This window comes from Ranitomeya variabilis, chromosome 6 (assembly GCF_051348905.1).
Source record: "Ranitomeya variabilis isolate aRanVar5 chromosome 6, aRanVar5.hap1, whole genome shotgun sequence".
Lineage (NCBI taxonomy): Eukaryota > Metazoa > Chordata > Amphibia > Anura > Dendrobatidae > Ranitomeya > Ranitomeya variabilis.
In genome coordinates this window covers 318,018,684-318,039,800 of record NC_135237.1, presented here as the reverse complement: position 1 = coordinate 318,039,800, position 21,117 = coordinate 318,018,684, and the positions used below count along the sequence as shown (strand labels likewise).

Here is a 21,117-nt window from a genome sequence, read left to right as displayed (position 1 = left end):
ATATATATATATACACATACATACATACATACATATATATATATATACACACATATACACCCCCAATGGGGGTGGTCTTTGTTGTCCTTTCTCATTCTCGGGTCCCCTACCAGAGGCCTGGGAGTTTGAGAGTTCTGCGCAGGATCTTAGCTGTACAAAATGTACAGATAAATGTACTGTACAGATAAGCCCTAAAGGCGGTGGCCGTAGCTTATATACGAAAAAGTAGGTGACAGATTCCCTTTAAGGTTATGGAGTTTTCCAGCCCAATCCCCGGATCTTAATCCGATAGAATACTTGCGGGGTGACATAAAAATTTCTGGTTCTGAGGCAAAGCCAACAAATGCCAAAAAAATTGTGGCATGTACACTGAGCATCCTGTGCTGGAATAACAGGTGACAGAAGTTGGTTTACTCTATGCAACATAGATGTGAAGAAGTTCTAAAAAACTGTGGATCTATAACTAAATATTAGTTTAGTCATTCACAGGAATGCTAAATCATCAAAAATATTGTGGGTTTGTAAAGACAAATGCAGACACTGCTATTTTTTAGAACAGCCCAATATTCATAGTTAAAAAATAAATACAGTTCTCTTCATGTTTTGAATTAGAAAACAGTGTGCTATGTTCCCAATGCATGGAAAGAAAAACTAGTCTAAAGATTTTGTGATTAACTCATGTTTTTGAGCAGACTACTATTATTTTGAACACTACTGTATACCCATAGATGTACTACAGAATCAATTACATATTAAATACTTTACATAGTACAGTAACATTTCCAACTGAGACTGTAAGGATATTTAAGAGTTGGTCCACTACTTTTATGATCAGTCACCCATCTACAGATACGTTACCAATATCAGATTGGTGGGGTCCGACATCAATCAGCTGTTCTCCGTGCTGGCAGCTCTGTCAACTGTGTAGTGGCTGCTGCCAGGTACTGCAGATATCCCCCTATTCAAATGAATAGAAATGGATCTGCAGTGCCCGCCAGCGCCACTACACAGTTGACCAATACATTCAGTTCTCGAGAGAAGTCTGGTTAATAACATTACAAAACATGACCATAGCGTTCAATTGCTTATCGTGTGAAAAAGACAAATGTGGTAATGCAGAATATTTTCAGAAGAGAAGGAAATCCCATGGGGCAAAGCATTCCAATCCTGGAAGAGAACTTGTTTAGTTCGCAGCGGCTCTTTAGTGAAACATTAATGCTGGCAATGTAATGGTCACTTCCTGCTAAGTAAGGGGCTATCCTAGTTTGCTGAAAAGGAGAAGGCTGAGCTCAGAAACTGCTGGTTAGATCTCCAGTTCGTAATCTGTTGTGTAATTGTTTCGCACCAGTATCAAAGCTCAGGGTTCAGGGTCGCTCCCATTCTGTGCACAGGCACATGTACAGCTACACTTCTATTATTGGAATTACTTTTTTATTTGCTCCATTCTTCATAAATTCAATTAGAGCAGGAGTCAGAACTAGAATGACCACCTACCTCTGCCCCGAAACATTACCAACTGGATACATGCTGCCATTTACCGACAGACTTATTTCCACAAGGTTAGAAGTCATTTACCTATATTTATTAACAATAATTTCACATTTTGTTTAGGCACCTATTCTGTGGCCCTGTCAGGGTTTACGTCTGAACCCCCCACAAAACGAGATTTGGGCGTATGCGCCGACTATAACCTGGAGGCAGAACCTCAGATGTAGCAGACTGCTTCTGAGTGGCCACCTCCATAGGCGTATACACCCAAAAATGATGCACGGCATAGCGAACGTGAGCTCTGTCGCCACCATTATAGTCTATGGCCCAGTTGGTGCATACGCCCAAATTCTGTTTTGCAGGGATTCAGACATAAGCCCTGAACGGGAGTCGGAACACAATGTGCAAACACCCATAGCGTCATAGCACTAAGGCCTCTTTCACACATCAGTTTTTTTTCTTTTTAATCAGTCACAATCTGTCAAAGTGTTGAAAAGATGGATCCTGTGAAGATTGAAAAAACTGATGCACTGGATCCGTATTTTGATGGATCCATCGAAGCAGCTGCCACAAGAATTTAAAGGAACAGAATTCCGAAGAGAGGGAGGGAGAGAGATTTTTTTCCCTGAATGGAAAAATGGGTTAAAGGAATATAAATTCTTCCAGGCATGCTCAGTTTCTAAAAATCCGTCGCTGGATTCCGCCTTTTGACGGACAGCAACGGATCCTGCGTCCATAGGCTTCCATTATAGCCAATGATGGACAGTGCATGATCCGTCGCTGTACGACTTTTCGACGTACACAAAAAATGTTACTTTGTCTGTTGTCTCCGGCCGACGGACAAAGACTTTACGACTGGCAGGCGTGTACTACGGAGGACAGAGAATGAACTTCAATCCAATATTGCAGCCAGCATGCAGCCAGCGGGTAAGGAAAGGGTGAATCAAACACCCGAAAACCCCGCCCATATGGCTGAAAATTGTTCCCTCCAAATTCAGGTGACAGAGTCCCTTTAAATTAAGCTGTATACATGGAATTTAGACAAATCATAACCAAGAAATGCAACTTAGAAAACAATATATTACAATGTTTATATTAGAACAGTAACATTTGTGTATAATACATCTGCTTATTTTTCCACAAATTAGTTCCTGTAGTTTGTTTAGTCCAAACCATGCAGAATCTTGTTACTCAGCCTCCACAAAGGTGCATAGGGCTTCTTCTGTATATTTCCAATTTTGAACAGATTATTTTTTGTCAAATTTCATGTAAATCTGAAGTTGAATGTACATAATAGGACAGAGTTTGTTTGGCAGCACAGCTCGGTGCAAGGCAGCCTGTATTGCTCCATGTTAGACACTGTTCACATGGTACTGTTGTGTGCATGCGCCTTTTGCCTCAGTCACACATCCGTGTGTCATGATCCAATTACAGATGGTGATGCACCGACAATACAAGCTGGATACATTATACACATCTTAGACCTGACGAATATGGTGTACTTACTTTGAAAATCCACATTAGAATGGTTGTATAATCCTCAAATGAAAATAAAGATTTAAGAGCTGGACTGAAAAAGGCTCATTGCCTTCTACTACTGCAGAAGTCCATCATCAACAAGGATTACGTACTCATGCTGGCAAGAAAATTCAGCAGCCTCATCGGGTATAAAGTTCCCATACAAATCAGACTATATTGGCTGGATTGGCATACAGTCTAAACATGTGTATGGGGCCTCCCCCAGATGATAGCTGTCTATTATGTATGAAGATCTCAAGAATTCAATAGAAAAATGTATGTGGTTTGTTTTCTGAAATCTGGTTCAAGATCCTTTAGGCTTAAGAAAAAAAAATTATCTAGTACCGCTTAGTAATGCAAACCAATCAGCTGCTGTTAGTGCCGCTGGTGGACAGATGCAAACACGGAATGGAGCTGCACTTCACAGCTACCTTTAATGTGTAGTTGAACATCCCTCATCTGCAGTACCCAGCAGCTGCTGCTACCATGGAACAAAGCTGTGCAGTGCAGGTCTATTAAATGTTTATATCCAGCTTTCACCAGAGCCAATATCAGCTGATACTGAGGGCCTATCCTGTGCTTAGGTCATCAGTATCATAAGACTGGAGAAACCCTTTAATTCCAAATCTTAAAGCTAGTATGTACTGCTGGAATTATGTTAACTAAACCAGTCAAACTACTTAAAAGCATAAAACTACACAAACACAAAAGGAAGCCGCCGTTCACAGTTTTTAGAATCAATGGGAAAAAAATAAAAATGAATCATAGCTCGTGTCTGGCACGGCAACGCCATGATGAAGGTTAAGACTACCCGAAACATGGATGTGAAGGAAAACCATAACAAAACCATCAGTGATAAACCGTTTTTAATATTGAATGAAGTGTCTTCTGAAGGTGACATTCAGTGAATATTTACAGGATTGTTCCCATTATAATGTTAGACTCCTCAAGCTTCTAATCTACCATGACAGTGGTATCACTCCACTCCGAAACAATAAAAGGCCAAAGGAAATCCACATGGGAAGAAATTGTAGAAAAAAGCCTCAGCCAGGAGCGTGACTTGATGCTTATCCTTCTACCATGGTTTCATTAAGAATCCAAAAAGGCACAGGGTAACGCTGGCTCTTCTCTGAATCATTTACACATACAAGAAACTGATCCATATACCCAGAATTTAAATACATAGTCATTTTTCACTTTATTACTTCATGACAATTAATTTAATTTACATTATTTAAGTACCATTGCAATGTGTGCAGTATATAACAGAATCGCCAATATTCCTTTCAGAAAAAAATACTTTTTCACTATATATATATATTTTTCTTCTTATGTATAAAAAAAAAAATAGACAAAACACAGAACGGAGACATGGGATAGGCTAAAGATCCTGCTTAAACTTCATTTACAGTAGTTACTCCCAGATCAACAGACATGCTGATATACTAATGAAGTGCAAATATCTTTGGAGTTTTCAGTAAAATATATTACAAGAATGTAAGACAGGAGAAAAACAAAAAGGCATGTACTTCAAGTACGAGGAGCAAGTGGTCCATCTTTAGTGTTTTATTGGCTAGAAGGAAGCCATTTATTTTTTCCGCTGAAAAACATTTGCCAACATCGCGCCAGATGTCGTAAGCTGGCCCATTTTGTTCAGAAACTTGGTCTTTGCATCTTCGCTCACGAGGCTTGCGGCAATCGACATGGACCTAAAAGAAAGAATTACATAATTCATAAGACAGACTAATGGAGTGCTACAGCCATAACTAAATAGGATAGCTTACTTTCACAACTTATAGATAAGACCTCACAAATTCTAGAAATGAAGCATTAGCCCCAGTTCCAAATTCCAGTGATTTGCGTTTCAATTTTTCAAAATATATGTCTAAGGCTGCTGTAAACTACATTTGAGCGCTCTAAATGGAATCTGACAGCAGTCTTTTGCTATGTGATCTAGGTGCTGCATGATTTAAGGGCAGAGAGCCCGATTCCAGCGATGTACCACTTGTTGGACTGCTTGGTCCAGTTTGGATATGATCCCTTTTCTCTGCTGTAGAGGTAGCAGTGGTCAGAATGCTGAGCTGCGTATAAACCCGCCAACATCAATGATTGGCAGCTGACCATCACTGTTGGGGGCAGAGTTACACATTAGCTGGACTGGCCTGCACGTGAGACCTAGTATGTTGGCAGCTGACCATCACTGTTGGGGGCAGAGTTACACATTAGCTGGACTGGCCTGCACGTGAGACCTAGTCCTGCAGTGATCATCTCCTACTGATTAAACACTGACTATATTGAAATTACAGCACACAGCCTAATAAGTGACACATCGCTGGAATCAGAGTCTCTGCTCATACATCAGGCAGCTCTTAGATTAAATGGCCAAAACCTGCAGACAAATTTCCTTTAAAATGAAGCTTGATGTTTGCCCTCACAATATGCTGATAGCCATCAACACAGACCACTGTCCCAATAACATGTGCCAGTTCTGGAACACTACTTTTATAGTCTAATTTCACTGGAAATATTCCCCAGCCTTGAACACAAGATATTGATCAGAGAATATTCTGATTTGGAAAAAGATAACCTCTTGCATATATAAACGTATACATAAAGCTGAGGAAAGACTCACTTCTAACCCTTCTTTTCAGCACCTGACTTGGACAGAGACCAAACGTTCCAGGTTGGAGCACGAGCACACGACGGCATGGAAAACAGATTGGCCGGAAAAAGACAAGCTGAGAGCATTCTGGAATGAGAGCAAGAAAAGCTGAGGGTAGAGAGAAAGATGTAAAGTGCAATTCAGTAAGGGTACAAGGAAATGGTGAATACGTTGGAGAAGACCGGGAATGACAGCACGTAAAAAGAATTGAAGAATGTTCTCAGCCAGCTTTTAACTCTCCAGTAATGTCCATCAGCAATCTGGAACGTTTGGGTTTAGTCATAATATTGCACAAAATTGGAGCTTGAAAACTAAACACCAGAATGTCAGTTTCATGAAATATAAGATGTAGGAGATAGAGATTTGTCTTAGGCTACGTTCACATTTGTGTTGTTGGGCGCAGCGTCGGCGACGCAACCAACAACGCATGTACACAACGCAGCGTTTTGCGCTGCATGCGTTGTCATAAGATCCTACAGATCGGGAATTTCGGCGCAGGGAAAACCCTACAAGTAGCGTCCCCTGCGCCCTGTCTTGTGCGTCTATATGACGCATGCGTCGTAAAACGCAGTACAACGCATACCAGCGCATGTCCATGCGCCCCCCATGTTAAAGACAGGGGCTCATGACGCATGCGACAACGACGCTGCGCCCAACAACGCAAATGTGAACGTAGCCTTCCCTGACAAAATCTTTATAGGACAGATTATACTATATCCCCAGTTTTCATCTAAAGTTCATACACGTGGTCGAACCAAGAAACATTTACCAACTTCAACTACATTCAAACAAATGTGAAGGCACCAAACCGCGCCTGCATTTAGGGTAGAGCTTACAGCGATGGGTTGTAATTGCTCCTTAATTATAAATGGGAATGGAGGTTAAAGTAACGCCTCTCTCCCAATAAATTGTTATATTCAGACTCATTTCTGCACTAAAAACAATAAAAAGACAAAAAGTAATTGAAACTCTTTGGCCCTTTAGGGTTTCTAGGTGTATACAAGCTTCAAGTAAGGCTGCTTTCACACTAGCGTCGGTACGGGCCCGTCGCAGTGCGTCGGGTCGATGTACCGACGCATGCTGTGAAATAAATGCCCGAAGTGGGCAGCGGAAGCAGTCTTACGACGCTTCCGCTGCCCCATTGCAAGGTCTGGGGAGGAGAGGGCGGAGTTTCAGCCGCGCATGCGCGGTCGAAAATGGCAGACACGACGCGCAAAAAAAGTTACATGCAACTTTTTTTTGTGCCGACGGTCCGCCAAGACACAACGCAACCGTCGCACGACAGTTGCGAAGTGTGGCGATACGTCGCAATGCGTCGCTAATGTAAGTCTATGGGGAAAAAACGCATCCTGCAGACAACTTTGCAGGATGCGTTTTTTCTCCTAAACGGCGCATTGCGACGTACAGCCAAAAAACGCTAGTGTGAAAGTAGCCTTATATGGAGCCATACTATGCCTACAAATGCCTTCAATGGTAAAACAATTGTATCGTGGAGGACACTAATCCATCTAAAAAAAAATAAATCAGAATTTCAGAAATACGGTTGTGTGAACAAGCCATAAAGCACATGAAATGTCTACAACTTCAGAGCACAGAGGGCTCTGGATGCTGCCGCACAGGTCTCAAGTACACAGTTTGCAAGGTTCATGAGGTTTACGTCAGAACCAATTGATTCTACGGCATATAACGGACTAAAGGACTGTGCAAAGATGATCAATAAGTCACCTCTAGATCCACATAAAAAAGGCAATATTTTCTTCCAAAAGGAGCCCCTATAGGGCCTATGCTAGCTTGGATCGCCATCTTATAAACTAAAGATGAACACTATGTTCAAATGTTGAGTCCAAAGAAGAAACCATACATCACAATGCAAATAAATGTACATCCCATCATAAAATAATACCATTTCAGTTGTCCCAAGAGAAAATGTGCACATAAGTTTTTTCATAAACTATTATATTTTCTTACTGCTAGAACCACAGGCAATGAATTGAGAGCAGAGTGCCATCATTACACACTATTTTTCACTCTGAAATGCTCTGACGTTTTAAAGAAAACATATTTTGAAAATTTGAGCAGGTGAAATTGTGAATAAAAGGACTAGTCCTGGATGGTGGGGCCCACCGGCTCTTCCCTACCCAGTTCTACTTGATTGACAGATCTCCTCCTACACAAACACAAGTGATTTGTCAGCCAAGCAGAACAATACAGGTAAAAAGTGGCAGGGTCCTGCTCTCCGTAACAAGTCAACTCAGTTACAGTACATTGTTCCTAGACCTTGTTCAAAGTATGTTTTTCTTAAATGCTGCAGCAATTCAGAGTGAAACAAATATCTGTTGTGACATAGCTTGTCTATGAGTCACGCTGCACGTGCTTCAGCCAGCATGAATAAAGAGAGGCTGCTCACACTGCTGTCCACCCTGTCTTTCTGATCTAATACTGGAGATACCAGGGATGCTGAGGTAAAAAGAGGCTGCTCACACTGCTGTCCACCCTGATTTAATACTGGAGATACCAGCGATGCTGAGGTAAAAAGAGGCTGCTCACACTACTGTCCACCCTGATTTAATACTGGAGATACCAGCGATGCTGAGGTAAAGAGAGGCTGCTCACACTGCTGTCCACCCTGATTTAATACTGGAGATACCAGCGATGCTGAGGTAAAGAGAGGCTGCTCACACTGCTGTCCACCCTGATTTAATACTGGAGATACCAGCGATGCTGAGGTAAAGAGAGGCTGCTCACACTGCTGTCTACCTGGTCTTTCTGATTTAAAACTGGAGATACAAAGGATGCTGAGGTAAGAGGCTGCTCACACTGCTGCCCACCCTGTCTTTTCAATCTAATACTGGGGATACCAGGGATGCTGAGGCGAGACGAGACTGCTCACACTGCTGTCCACACTGTCTTTCTCATTTAACACTGGAGATACAAAGGATGCTGAGGTAAGGAGAGGCTGCTTATACTGCTGTCCACCCTGTCTGATTTAATACTGCAGATACCAGGAATGCTGAGGTAAGAAGAGGCTGCTCACACTGCTGCCCACCCTGTCTTTTCAATCTAATACTGGGGATACCAGGGATGCTGAGGCGAGACGAGACTGCTCACACTGCTGTCCACACTGTCTTTCTCATTTAACACTGGAGATACAAAGGATGCTGAGGTAAGGAGAGGCTGCTTATACTGCTGTCCACCCTGTCTGATTTAATACTGCAGATACCAGGAATGCTGAGGTAAGAAGAGGCAGCTCACATTGCTGTTCACCCTATCTGATTTAATACTGGAAATACCAGGGATGCGGAGGTAAGAAGTGGCTGCAGATATAAGGTTAATCTGCAAGTTAATATCGTTCCAAAGCTGCTCAGCCACCTCACTGAAAGAGTGGCTTCCAGGAGAATATAAACGTTATTCTTCCTAGGAATCACCGGCTTTTAGTTACAAAAGGTGTGCATGGCTACAGTCACCGCTCACTTTACTGCGTGAGTGGTGGCTGCAAACACACCCAGGCACTTTGATAAACAGCTTGCTCTGTACAGATGCACTGCAGACCGAGCTGTTAAAAAGTGTTGAGGCATGGTTACAGTTGCCACTCGCTAAGTACGGAGTGGTGACTGAAGCAGCTCAGGCACCTTAATGACTGAAAGCTTGAGGCTGCCAGGAGGAAAGTAGTTAATTTTCTCCCTGCCACTGCACTTTCAATGAGGCAGCTTTGGAACGCTTCTAATAGAGTTTGGGGACATGATAGGTTACCATTAATATATTAAATAGCTATGAAATAATGTTCAAAACTAGCATAATCCAAAGGCAGAGCGACTGCTATGTAAACCATACAAGCATCGTGTTTGGCTTACACCATGTATATTTAGCTGATTTGTAAAGTTCTGTAAATAAAACAAAATCTGAACCAAAACAAATGTTACCATTCATAAAAATAGTTGAAGTTTCAATAAATCGACCAAAGCAAATTTTGCAAGCTTATAATCAGCAGATATGATTCGTGCTATGGTGTTGTTGCCGTTAATGGGAACTCGTCAGCAAAACAAAAAGGGTATCTACCTGCAGTAAAAGTAGCAATCTGTAGGTAAATACTGTTTTAAATATATGTGGAAGTCTAAATGCTGGTGCAGCTGCAGGGCGAAAAAGAAATGATACGAGGCGGCACTGGAACAGTGAGCAATCTAGTAATCGGAGTCGCACCTGGTGCGGTGGAGTCGCACCTGGTGCGGTGGACACACAGTGGGCGCTTACTGATCAGTCTCAGGTGGGATTCCCATGACTAGAGCTGAGCATTTGTAGGAAGGATATTACTGCATGTTCTCCCTGCAGCTGCACTTCCATATGTTTAGAAAGGCATTTACCTGCTGGAAAATACTGTTTTGTTGTTGATTTTTGCCATAGGGTTCTCAAAAATAATTAAATTAAAATAGTTTTGTGAATGCACATGCAAGAAGAAGCTCTTATGCTTCACCCAGAAAACAGCACAATATGCTAATCCACTACAATCTGAGATACTTTTACAAGCCTCAAACTTCAACACAATTTTCAAATGAAATCTGGAAGGAATAAGTAAGAGGAACCCAAGAGGAGGGAAGCAATGTGGAACATGAGGGAACTTATCTTTTCATGACAACACTCAAATTTTTATGTTCTCTACAGTAACGCACAAATCACATAAAAGTCAATTTAAATGTAATAATGCATTGACACCGAATGTAAACTAAATCCTGGAGACATGTAAACTGACCGATCTTGGCACTTCGTATAAGAGTAAACATGACTAAACTAGTCCCAAAATCTGCTAACATAATAAATAATAAAAAGTATATAAATCCTAATTTAGACATTTCATCTGTAATTGTATCACTGCATATGAAATTGAGTAGTAGCACTTCCTGTGTTGGAAGCACTATTCCAAAACAGGCCATACATCTTCAATAACTGCCGGCCAAATGTTAGTTCTGCCAACCACTATTCCTTTTAGACAAACCCAGGCCCATTTCCCTACACGTGCCCACATGTGTTCGATAGACGATGCTAGATTTCTTCTGTGGCAGCTTCTCTCTCTTAAAGGGGAAGTTAAAAATGAATCTTCCGCAGCGCACCATTTTCTGCTTACTGCTTTGCTTGCTCGTAGGCAGCTAGCAGAGGTAGGTAGCGGTGTTCTCTGCAGCATGGGAGGAGAGAAGGGTTATTCTAAATAACTGCATCCAGCGATCCAGTCAGTTTCATGGCGGTGCAAGCAGGCAATAAAGCATGGAGCCTACTCATGATGCCTACATAAATTAAGGTGCTGAGACTGCAGGGTGGCCTATGCGTCAAACTGTATAATATAAAATAAAAAATCCCTCTGTTCTTGAGAACAGAGGATTTTTAATAAGGGGGAAATTGAAAAGTTGCTTGTTTATGTAAGCACTTTGCCATTTTACTCATCTATGAAATTGAGAACACCTTTAACTACTAAAAAAATATCAGGCATGCTGAAATGTTACAAGCACGACCCTTCCTTCCGTCTGCAGTCAGAGGAGACATTCAGTTAATATGGATGGCCATAGTACGTCCTACAATATGATGTCTGGCAGTACCTTTGATGTCCCCTTACTGGCAGATATACAATGTACTCACTACACAAGCCATAACTTTTGGAGCCTCATAGAGCAGCATCCTGACTAGATGGAATCTCCAAACAATGGCATAGTGATTCTTATTGTTTCCACTGAAATAGACTAGTGCACCATGTACCAAACAAAATAAGTAAGAATTCCCTGTGTAACGGTGTAAGGGAAATGATAATGAAACAGATTTTTAGGAGGAATTGCCAAACTTTCCTCTGAAGTGAAACAAAAGCTAGCTTCATTACTAGGTAATCATTAAATCACTAACACAGTATATACGCCAAGACATCGACTAGAGAGCTAAGGCACCCGGCTCGATTCCACTATATAGGTTTACAATCTGCTAATAATGTGGAGTAAACAGCCCATGAAGGATTCAGAATAGTATTTATTGGAAACGTAGGAAACAGCGATAAAGGAGACAGGAAAACTTGTCACAAATGAGAAGCAACCTGGCCAACAACATACACAACACCTACATTATAGACAGCCTCCTATCTCCTGGCCAGTACTTTGCGCCATTGTTTCCATTTAATGATCTGTAATAAGCCACAGCTAACCCAGCACATTCCCTACAGCCATGTTGAGTGTACCTGTGTATAGAAAACTACTATGCAGGGTTAGTCATGTAATCAGATGATTGCTGCATGGCTGACTGTTTTATCTGATTATTGGAAGATCAATGTGCAGTGGGTAATGTGCCCAGAGGATATCCCATAAATGTCTGATAGGCGAGTCCCAGAGATAGGGTCCGCCATCTATCTTAATGTGCTGGCATTATAGAGAAACTATACTTTAAGGATCCTAGCCAGAGACGAGACGAGTCGAGTCTGCCTATGGAAGCAGCTGGCTCTTCTTAGCACCACTCTGGTGGATTAGCACGTCGCTCCTTTGTGTGAACATTGGGAAAGACCTGTCATTCACCAAGAGCAGTGCTGGGAAAAGTGAGCTGGGCCATAGCTGGACTAGTCTCCATCTTCTCTGCCACAGTACTTAGACAAATACACCTGGCTACAAATCAGGCTCTGATGCAGTTTGGGCAGCAAGAATTAGATAAGCGGTTTCCTGTAAGAATAGGGCTCTGAGCTGCACTAGTGTGAATGAAGAGGTGACGGCACATCCATGGCTCCCTCCATTCACTTCCACTTAAATTCTGAAACTAGCCAAGTACACTGATGGACCCGGCAATCATACTGAAATCTCATGGCTCTGCCAAGTATTCTGGAGCACAGGCTGTGCAGTGCCTTTCCCGTTGTGTGCTATGGTCTCTGTGAGGTATTGCACATGTGTTGCCCCCGTAATGCAAGGCCAAATGGTGGGATTTCACCACGTCAAGTGAACCCCGGATCTGTCAGTATCAAAGTGGTGGGTTTGAGAAGAGTATATCAACAGGGGTACAGTACTTGCCTGGATCAGGAATACCCATTGGGCACTTGCAAGCTAATTTACATGAAAATATAACTCTTGTAGTCTACATGCTATTCAATGTAAAAAATAGTCAATAAGTGTATGCTAAAAAGAAATCACTTAAGTTGCTTCTTCATTGGCTAAAATAGGAAAAGGAAACCTGTCATGTTGAAAATGGCACCTTATATGAAAGCTAGATGTTACCGAGCAAGAGGCTGGTCAGCTTGATGTACATTTTTGAAGGAAAAGCTTCAGTAAACCTTGCAAGTGCTTGTGTATGTAGGAGTCTAGTGGGTGGGGCTATTCAGCGAGTCTTCCCAGTATAACTATGCATACAGAGAGAGCTGTCAATCACTACTAGGACCGCCATCTGTACTCGTATGCATACCTACACCAGAGATCACAATAAATAAATTACAAGCTATAGTGAACCACAGAATGTAAACTAATTTGTGATGTTTTATGCCTTCATTTCATGGAATGACATGTACATTCACACAAGCAATGATTATTTTTTTTAGCTTGCCTTTACAAAGGCAATTCAAAATGAACAACATGGACACCTACCCTTGAGGTTCCTGGACCGTCTTATTTTCCACCTTTTGCTCACATTCTTTTATCATGGAGCTTAAAATTACCTGACAAAAAGAAAATAAATCACAAAGATCAGAGCATTCTGTACACATTTGATGACCTCTGTATAAGTAGTTGTACACTTCCAAAAATGTAAGACAATTGCCAGGAGAAACCTTGTGTCGCCTTAAGATGACATACATATCCATTGAAATAGAGTAGTCAATTTTCAGAAAAGTACACAAAGTGTGTAGACAGGCCTACACATAAATACAGATATATGCACAGCCATAATTATAAGGAATCATCTTCGAGATGAAAAAAAAAATGTAATTGAGAGCAATATGGATATGTTGGGATCAACAGTAACCATCCGATTGGGATTTTTCTCCCTGCTAAATTAGCGTGGAATAACCCACCATACTAATCTACTACATTCTGCCCTATAATTATACTACAGTAATTTACAATCTCATAAATAGCTTATGAAAGGGGTTATCCAGGAATTATATACTGATGGCCTGTCCTTAGGATAGGTCATCAATAACTGATGTGACAACCAATAGCTCTGCCGATCAGCTGTTCCCGATGGAGTCAGCGGAGAGATGTGCTCTATTGCAGAGTGGAATAAAACCGCTCCGTCAACTGCATATATGTGGAGGAAACCCCTGATCGGCAGGCTGCCACATATCACACCCCATCAATCAGATATTGATGATTTATCCTAAGGATAAGCCATCAGTGTAAAGTCCTGTGCAACCCAATTAAAAAGGAGATAGAGTACAGTAAAGGAGTATCTGCAATAAACTAAAATATGTGGCTTTATCAAACTATCTTACAATGTCTTAAAACTTTGAAAAGTAACAGATACTGAAGTGTTCTGAAGGGCAAGAAAAAAGGCAGATTTTTTTTATGTTCAGCAGTAGGACATATTGCAAATGTACATTTTTCTTAAGGAAGCAACACTGTGAAATGTGCCTTGAGGTTTGGGACTAGGAAGTGCGAGTTCACTTCCAGGATTTGTTCTCCCTTGGATCTGTGACCTAATAGGTGTGTATGTATTAAAGCAATTGTTCAGGATTAGAGAAACACCAACCACACCTGACAAAAGTCATTCTGCTGGCTGGTAAAAGGTTAAAAGGTCATCATTTACTCGAATGACGATGAGCTGCAAGACCTATACCTATGGAAACTGTTCTTGGTAAAAAGTAGCCATGTTTTTCTAATCCTAACACTTAATATTAATATTATTTTCTACAAACAGAGAAACTGCACCAAAAGAAAACAATATTCCAATTTTAATGTTTGATGATGATATTAGCATAGATTAAGATTGGTGGTGCTAGAAAATTAAATGACATCTATATACTAAACTTTAATGTTACAGGCTACAGTATTTCAAATTAATTCCCCCCCTTGGCTTCTTACCTATTTTGTTACATTACAACCTGTGTTTTAAATATTTCTGTAATCTGGTTTGTGTGTGATGTATCAGCACTAAATAGTCAAAGTTGGTGAAATAAAGGGAGACAAATATAGGCATATATTACATTTATGGGATCAAATAACTAAAAATTGGCATGTGCATATGTATTTACCCCTTTCTGCTATGAAACCCCTAAAAATTTCTGGTGCAAGCAATCATTTGTCACGTGCTTAGTGAAAGGAAGTGTCACATGGTCTGTCAGGATATACACACTTATCAGTGACAGCAGATGTAGCCTGATGGGAGCAGTTGTCTCATCAGCCCACGCCTGCTGACCTGCGGTAAGCCTTTTACCACAGTTCCCCACTGCGGGTGACAGTCACAGCTGCAGGGTCACGCTGACATCTGACAGCATGATCCCGCAGTGCTCTGACCGACAGTCTGCCGTAGCGTTACCGCGGGTCACAGTTACACCAAACATTTTTATACCTGCGTTTCTGCTATGAATTTGACTGACTCAATTGAAGTCAATGGGTGAAAAACACTGCAGAAACGCACAAAGAATTGATATGCTGCAGAAAAACAACAACAAAACACTGCAAATTTGCACAGAAATTTACTGATCATGTGCAGAACACTTCAGGATGGTCATTGAATTAGCATAAGGATTCCATAGCGTTTTTGGCCCATTTCCATGCGGAAAACGCATAAAAAATGCACTGTGTGCACACAGCCTAAAAGGAAGATGTAACCATATCTAAAAAACGTCATGCCGTATTGCACGTTTTACTGATGACTTCTAGACTGTGAAGTGTGCTACATGTTTTTTTAGCAGCTCGGCTCACCCTTTAAGTCTTCAAAAGATTGAGTTAATAATTCCTGATTCCCAAAGTACAATACTCATCCAAATGATATTGCAGCTTTAGACAAGTCAAAGTGACTTACCTCATGTTCTGGGGACAGATGTTCCATGTCAACACGCAGACACCTGAGACCAGGTAGAAAGTGGTTTACCATCAACTCTTCAGATATGACTGACATTAAAGTTAAGTGCAAACTTATTGTTCAGTAGTTTATGAAACATACAAGCATTATAAACCTTTAATTAAAGCAGACCACATATAGGAGACTTGCTGGTTTGTTTGACAGCCTATTCTGCAGACTCCATCATAAATGTGAACGCTCAGCCAAGCATGTGTTCTGTCTCATGCCTGCTCGGTCGGGGAACATGTAGTTACCAGAAGTATTGCCAGCAGTCAGTGATTTTTATAATGAAAATGGTGGATTATTTTCTTCTGAAAAAGAAAGTTAGAAGTTGCATAGGGAAGAATAGAACACTATATGGGCTAAGTTAGGGGACAGTGGTATGGTGTCAAGCCTCTGTTGGAGTTTCTTTTACAGGTGTCAAGAGGAGAACAATTAGCCAGCAATTAGCAGAACTTACAGATTTAGAAAGGACTAACTGCGTATCCTTCCTCCAATATACGATGTTGGTGGGGAGGGAAGGATAAAGCATGTTGAATTTTAACTCCTTATCCTTTTGTTTACAGGGAAGATTAGCATCCACCAGAGAGGTCTAGTAGTGATTCAAGGCCCATCTACATGGACCATATTATAAATCGGCAAACGAGCATTCATAAAATTGTTTGATCTGGGATTCTATCTGTGTAAACATGCCACCAACCAAATGTTGAATGAGCAAAACACTTGTTCGCTGGTTGATTGGATTGTTTATGCCACCAAAAAAACATAATTATTGACAGCTCGTGGTCCTATGTAACAGGGTCTGTGTTACCGACATCATGCATGCTGTATGGGAACATAATGAGCAGATTAAAGATCGTTCTGTCTGAATACAATTTTGCCAGCCTGTGTAAACACCACCCTAAATAAGCATCCACTGATGTAGCGTCGTACAAAGGCTAATGACTTAGCTGAAGAGATTCGGATCACAAGTCCACTTCCTGTTACCGGAGTGAAAAAATGTATTCCTTTAAAACTAACATTAATAAAGTATTCCACAGAGTGCAATCCCAGTCATCACGTGAACTCTCTAACATTTATTTACTTGAGTGTCCATGTGGCCTCCAGTATGTAGCCAGGACTATGCACAATGAAAGAGCAGGCATAAAGAGCATGTCCATAACATTACCATAGGTTTAGAGTCGCACAACTCAGCACATTTAAAAAAAAACAAAAACAATCAAAATCTAAAAGGTTTGAGGTTCCAAACAGAAAAAGTTTATAAAAAGTGAAGAGGTGGGGACCCAAAGAAATTAATGTTGAGGGACAGTTACTGGATATTCTCTCTAAGGACTTTCTCACTGAAAGGTCTGAATATCGACAGATATTAAATCTAGTTGAAGTTAGCTCGATGCTGGATTTATTTTACATTACTTGTACAGCTTCCTTCTCTTTCAACAAAACAGGAACAAAAAATGGTCCATAGGATTTTATTTCACATGAGAAATTTCACATGGCTATATTCATATTTTTATTGTCATTATTCATGGGTACAGTTTTATGCCATCTTCAGGAATTTGAAATTTGAATTTGGAGAATCCAGTACCACCTTGGAAGTGAACGCATTTGATCACTAAATCTCAGTCTCTTCAGCTAAATCCTTAGTCTGCACAAGGCGCTACATTATCTCTTCAGTTTGTCTTTGAAAGTGTGACATACTCCATTTGAGTTTTTTGGTGCAACCTGTGAGAGTGGTGGTTATTCTTTTTTTTTTTTTTTTTTTTTTTACAGATCTGTCTGTTCAGGTTTTTAGGGCTTTGCGCTGCATTTATACTAAAAGAAAATAATTGTGAACGAGCGCTTTTAAAAACTCTTGTTTTCATAATTATCTTGTCATGGAAACAGGCTGCCAATCACCCACGCTTGTTCATTGGGAGACATGATATCGTTTTCGTTGGTGCATCAACCTGTGTAAACCGGACACATACTGCAGAGAACTATGGCATACGCGCACTGAGCAACCCATTACTGATTTCTCAGTCAAACTAGTGTTTGACAAGTGTGACCAACTTTTTACTATTGATGCTGCCAATGCAGCATCAATAGTAAAAAGATAGAACATTAAAAATAATTAAAAAAAATAAAAAATCGTGATATTCTCACCTTCCGGTGTCCCGGGCAGTCTTCCCGCTCCTCGAGATGCTCCGGTCCCAATAATTCCTCGCATCAATGACCCCAGATGAAGTAGCATTACGCGAGACCGCTATGTCATCACAGGTCATTTTCGCAATACATTATTGGGACCGGAGCATCACGAGGAGTGGGAAGACTGCCAAGGACATTGGAAGGTGAGAATATCATGATTTTTTATTTTAATTCTTTTTAACAATTATATGGTTCCCAGGGCCTGGAGGAGAGTCTCCTCTACTCCACCCTGGGTACCAAGCGCACATGATCCGCTTACTTCCCGCATGGTGGGCATAGCCCCATGGGGAAAGTAAGCAGATCATGCCGCGATTCCGCACAAAGAATGCACATGTTGCGTTTTTTCCAGAATGCGATTCCGCCACGGAAAAAAACGCAACATGTGCACAAAAAGTGCGGAATGCATTCTAATAAATAGGATGCTTAACGTAACATGAAAAATCCTGAACGTGTGCACACAGCTTAAAAGATCTACCAACCAACCACTCACAGGAATAAAATACTCTGTTAATGCAGGATCAGAAAAGAGGAAGGTGATGGGAAGGAAGCAGTTATTGACTGACGCATCAGTGGAACTTCTCTTTTATGGACACAAGCCTGCCATTTATAATACAGATATCATCAAACGCCTTGCACAACTCACCGGACTAAATATAAATGAAGTGTCCAGGAAGTTTAGTGGCGGCAACACTTCTCAAATACAGAACATTAGTTTCCTGTAGCACGAGACAGAATGTTAACAGTAACTTAGTTTGAAGCATTAGCCAAGTCCTAGCTGGCATAAAAGAGTCGTGTTGTCTAGAGGGGTCTCCTCGTGGTTATTAGAAATTAAGGCATTACATAAGAAAAGCATGTAAACTAATGGAAACATTAAAGGGAACCTGTCACCACGTTTTTGGAAGATGGGATAAAAATAGCGTTAAATAGGGGCAGAGGTGGGCGTTACATTAGTGTGTTTGTTATGCGTTTATTACCCACCTAAGTTGCCGAAATACCTTTGCAAAGTCTCCGTTTTCGCCTGTCAATCAGGCTGGTCTGGTCAAAAGGGCGTTGTCTTCCCCCAGATTTTGCGTAGTTTTCCGTTGGTGGCGTAGTGGTGTGCGCATGCCCAAAGTCCTGAATCCTCTGCCAGGGGATTTAAAAGAGCGCGCTGTTCGTTTTCATTGGTGATCGGTGGGCGCGGCCATCTTCCTTTGGCCGCGCGTGCGCAGAAGCGGCGCTCTGCTGGCCGCGGCTTCAGGAAAATGGCCGCGGGATGCCGCGCGTGCGCAGATGGATATCGCGGCGGCCATCTTCCTGAAGCCGCGGCCAGCAGAGCGCCGCTTCTGCGCACGCGCGGCCAAAGGAAGATGGCCGCGCCCACCGATCACCAATGAAAACGAACAGCGCGCTCTTTTAAATCCCCTGGCAGAGGATTCGGGACCTTGGGCATGCGCACACCACTACGCCACCAACGGAAAACTACGCAAAATCTGGGGGAAGACAACGCCCTTTTGACCAGACCAGCCTGATTGACAGGCGAAAACGGAGACTTTGCAAAGGTATTTCGGCAACTTAGGTGGGTAATAAACGCATAACAAACACACTAATGTAATGCCCACCTCTGCCCCTATTTAACGCTATTTTTATCCCATCTTCCAAAAACGTGGTGACAGGTTCCCTTTAAGACAAATTACAGGGGTTGGACAAAATAATGGAAACACACCTAACGTTTTGGCATCATAACCTTCCAACATGTGATAAATACGCAAACCGTGACATATGATAATGTGTTGTAGTTGATTATTTGTGTTATGTGATGTGTATGTAAATTAACTATTTGTTTTGCATAATTGTAAGAACATTGATGAGAACCTGACACCAATGGCAGATCTCTTGGATTTTCAAAGAGGCCAAATTGTTGGTGCTCCTATGGCAGGCGCTAACAGAAAGTGCCCGAATGCTTGGCGTGTCAAGAGGTACTGTCTCCAAAGTAATGACTGCGTTTGAAAGAGAAGGAAAAACGTCCGCAGCAAAGCACAGGTCCGGCCGAAAGTCAAAGTTGACAGAGAGAGACCGTCGGACACTAAGTGAATTGTGAGAGAGGATCGCAAGACCACGGCTCCGAAAATCACTGCTGAGCTCAATGAACACCTACAGAACCCAGTTTCCACGAAAACTGTTCATCGGGAGCTGCACAAATCTGGATTCCACGGAAGAGCTGCAATTAGAAAACCGCAGCTCTCAATGCCAAATGTTTCCAAGCATTTAGAGTGGTGTAGAAACCTCCAGAATTGGTCCCTCGAGCAGTGGAAACATGTGATATTCTCAGACGAATCATTGTTTACCCTATTTCCGACCTCTGGCTGAGTGTACGTTTGGAGACAGCCGAAAGAAGCATTCCATCTAGACTGCCTTTTCCCAACCGTAAAACATGGCAGAGGTTCTGTGATGATCTGGGGTGCTATTTTGTGGAGATCCGCCGGGCCAATGATATCCCTTCATGGAAGAATTAACAGCTGAGATTATTTAGGCATTTTGGGCGACCAAGTGCATCCAATGGTTCAAGCACTGTTCCCGGAGGGGAACACCATCTTTCAGGATGATAATGCACCAATTCATACAGCTAGAATGGTTAAAGCATGGCACTAGGAACATTCTAATGAAGTTAAGCATCTCATCTGGCCCCACAATCCACAGACCTCAACATTATTAAGGATTTATTGTCGATTTTGGAGATTCAAGTTAGACGTCGATTTCCGCCACCATCGTCGCTCAAAGAACTGGAGGGTGTTTTAACTGCAGAATGGGCTAAAATTCCTTTGGAAACAATCCACACCTTGTATGAATCCATACCTCGGAGAATTGAAGCTGTAATTGTCGCAAAAGGTGGACCTACACCATATTAAACTAACTTTTGTTGATGTTTCCAGGTGTTTCCATTATTTTGTCCAACCCCTGTAAATCACTGCTAAATTATTAGCAACTCTTTTAAAATCACATGTAGCAACACAAACACTCCGAAGGCAGATGCCCTCATATGTTTCACGAGCTTTGTCCCTTGGATATCATGTCACTTCAGTCATTCAGCCTCAGGTCTCTGCAGTCAGGTCACCGCAGAACCTAACACCACGGCTTCCTGTCCCAGCACCGATAGCCAGAGCGGACAGTACTGTATTCATTAGGTAAGGGCCGAGGAGTATGCCTTAATTTCATAGAATTTAACCATCGCTGATGTTTGGAAGACTTCTGTATAGGTCACATTACGTCTTTAAGTCAATTTC

General features: G+C 41.7%; 1 protein-coding gene across 4 annotated transcripts in view; it reads right to left on the bottom strand.

The window, feature by feature from the left end:
• Positions 1-4,179: 4,179 nt before the first annotated feature.
• RELCH (RAB11 binding and LisH domain, coiled-coil and HEAT repeat containing) overlaps positions 4,180-21,117 on the bottom strand; it is a 204,264-nt gene continuing 187,326 nt past the window's right edge. For 2 of the 4 annotated variants that reach the window (XM_077269736.1, XM_077269739.1), the window contains 3 exons: positions 15,632-15,720; positions 13,255-13,325; positions 4,180-4,715 (listed from right to left, as the gene is read on the bottom strand). In XM_077269736.1, the coding sequence (XP_077125851.1) occupies positions 4,595-4,715; positions 13,255-13,325; positions 15,632-15,720 (281 nt within the window). In that variant the 3' untranslated portion in view covers positions 4,180-4,594. Of the gene's footprint in view, positions 4,716-5,638; positions 5,756-13,254; positions 13,326-15,631; positions 15,721-21,117 lie in introns of all 4 variants that reach the window. The other 2 variants (XM_077269738.1, XM_077269737.1) reach the window with 2 other exon arrangements.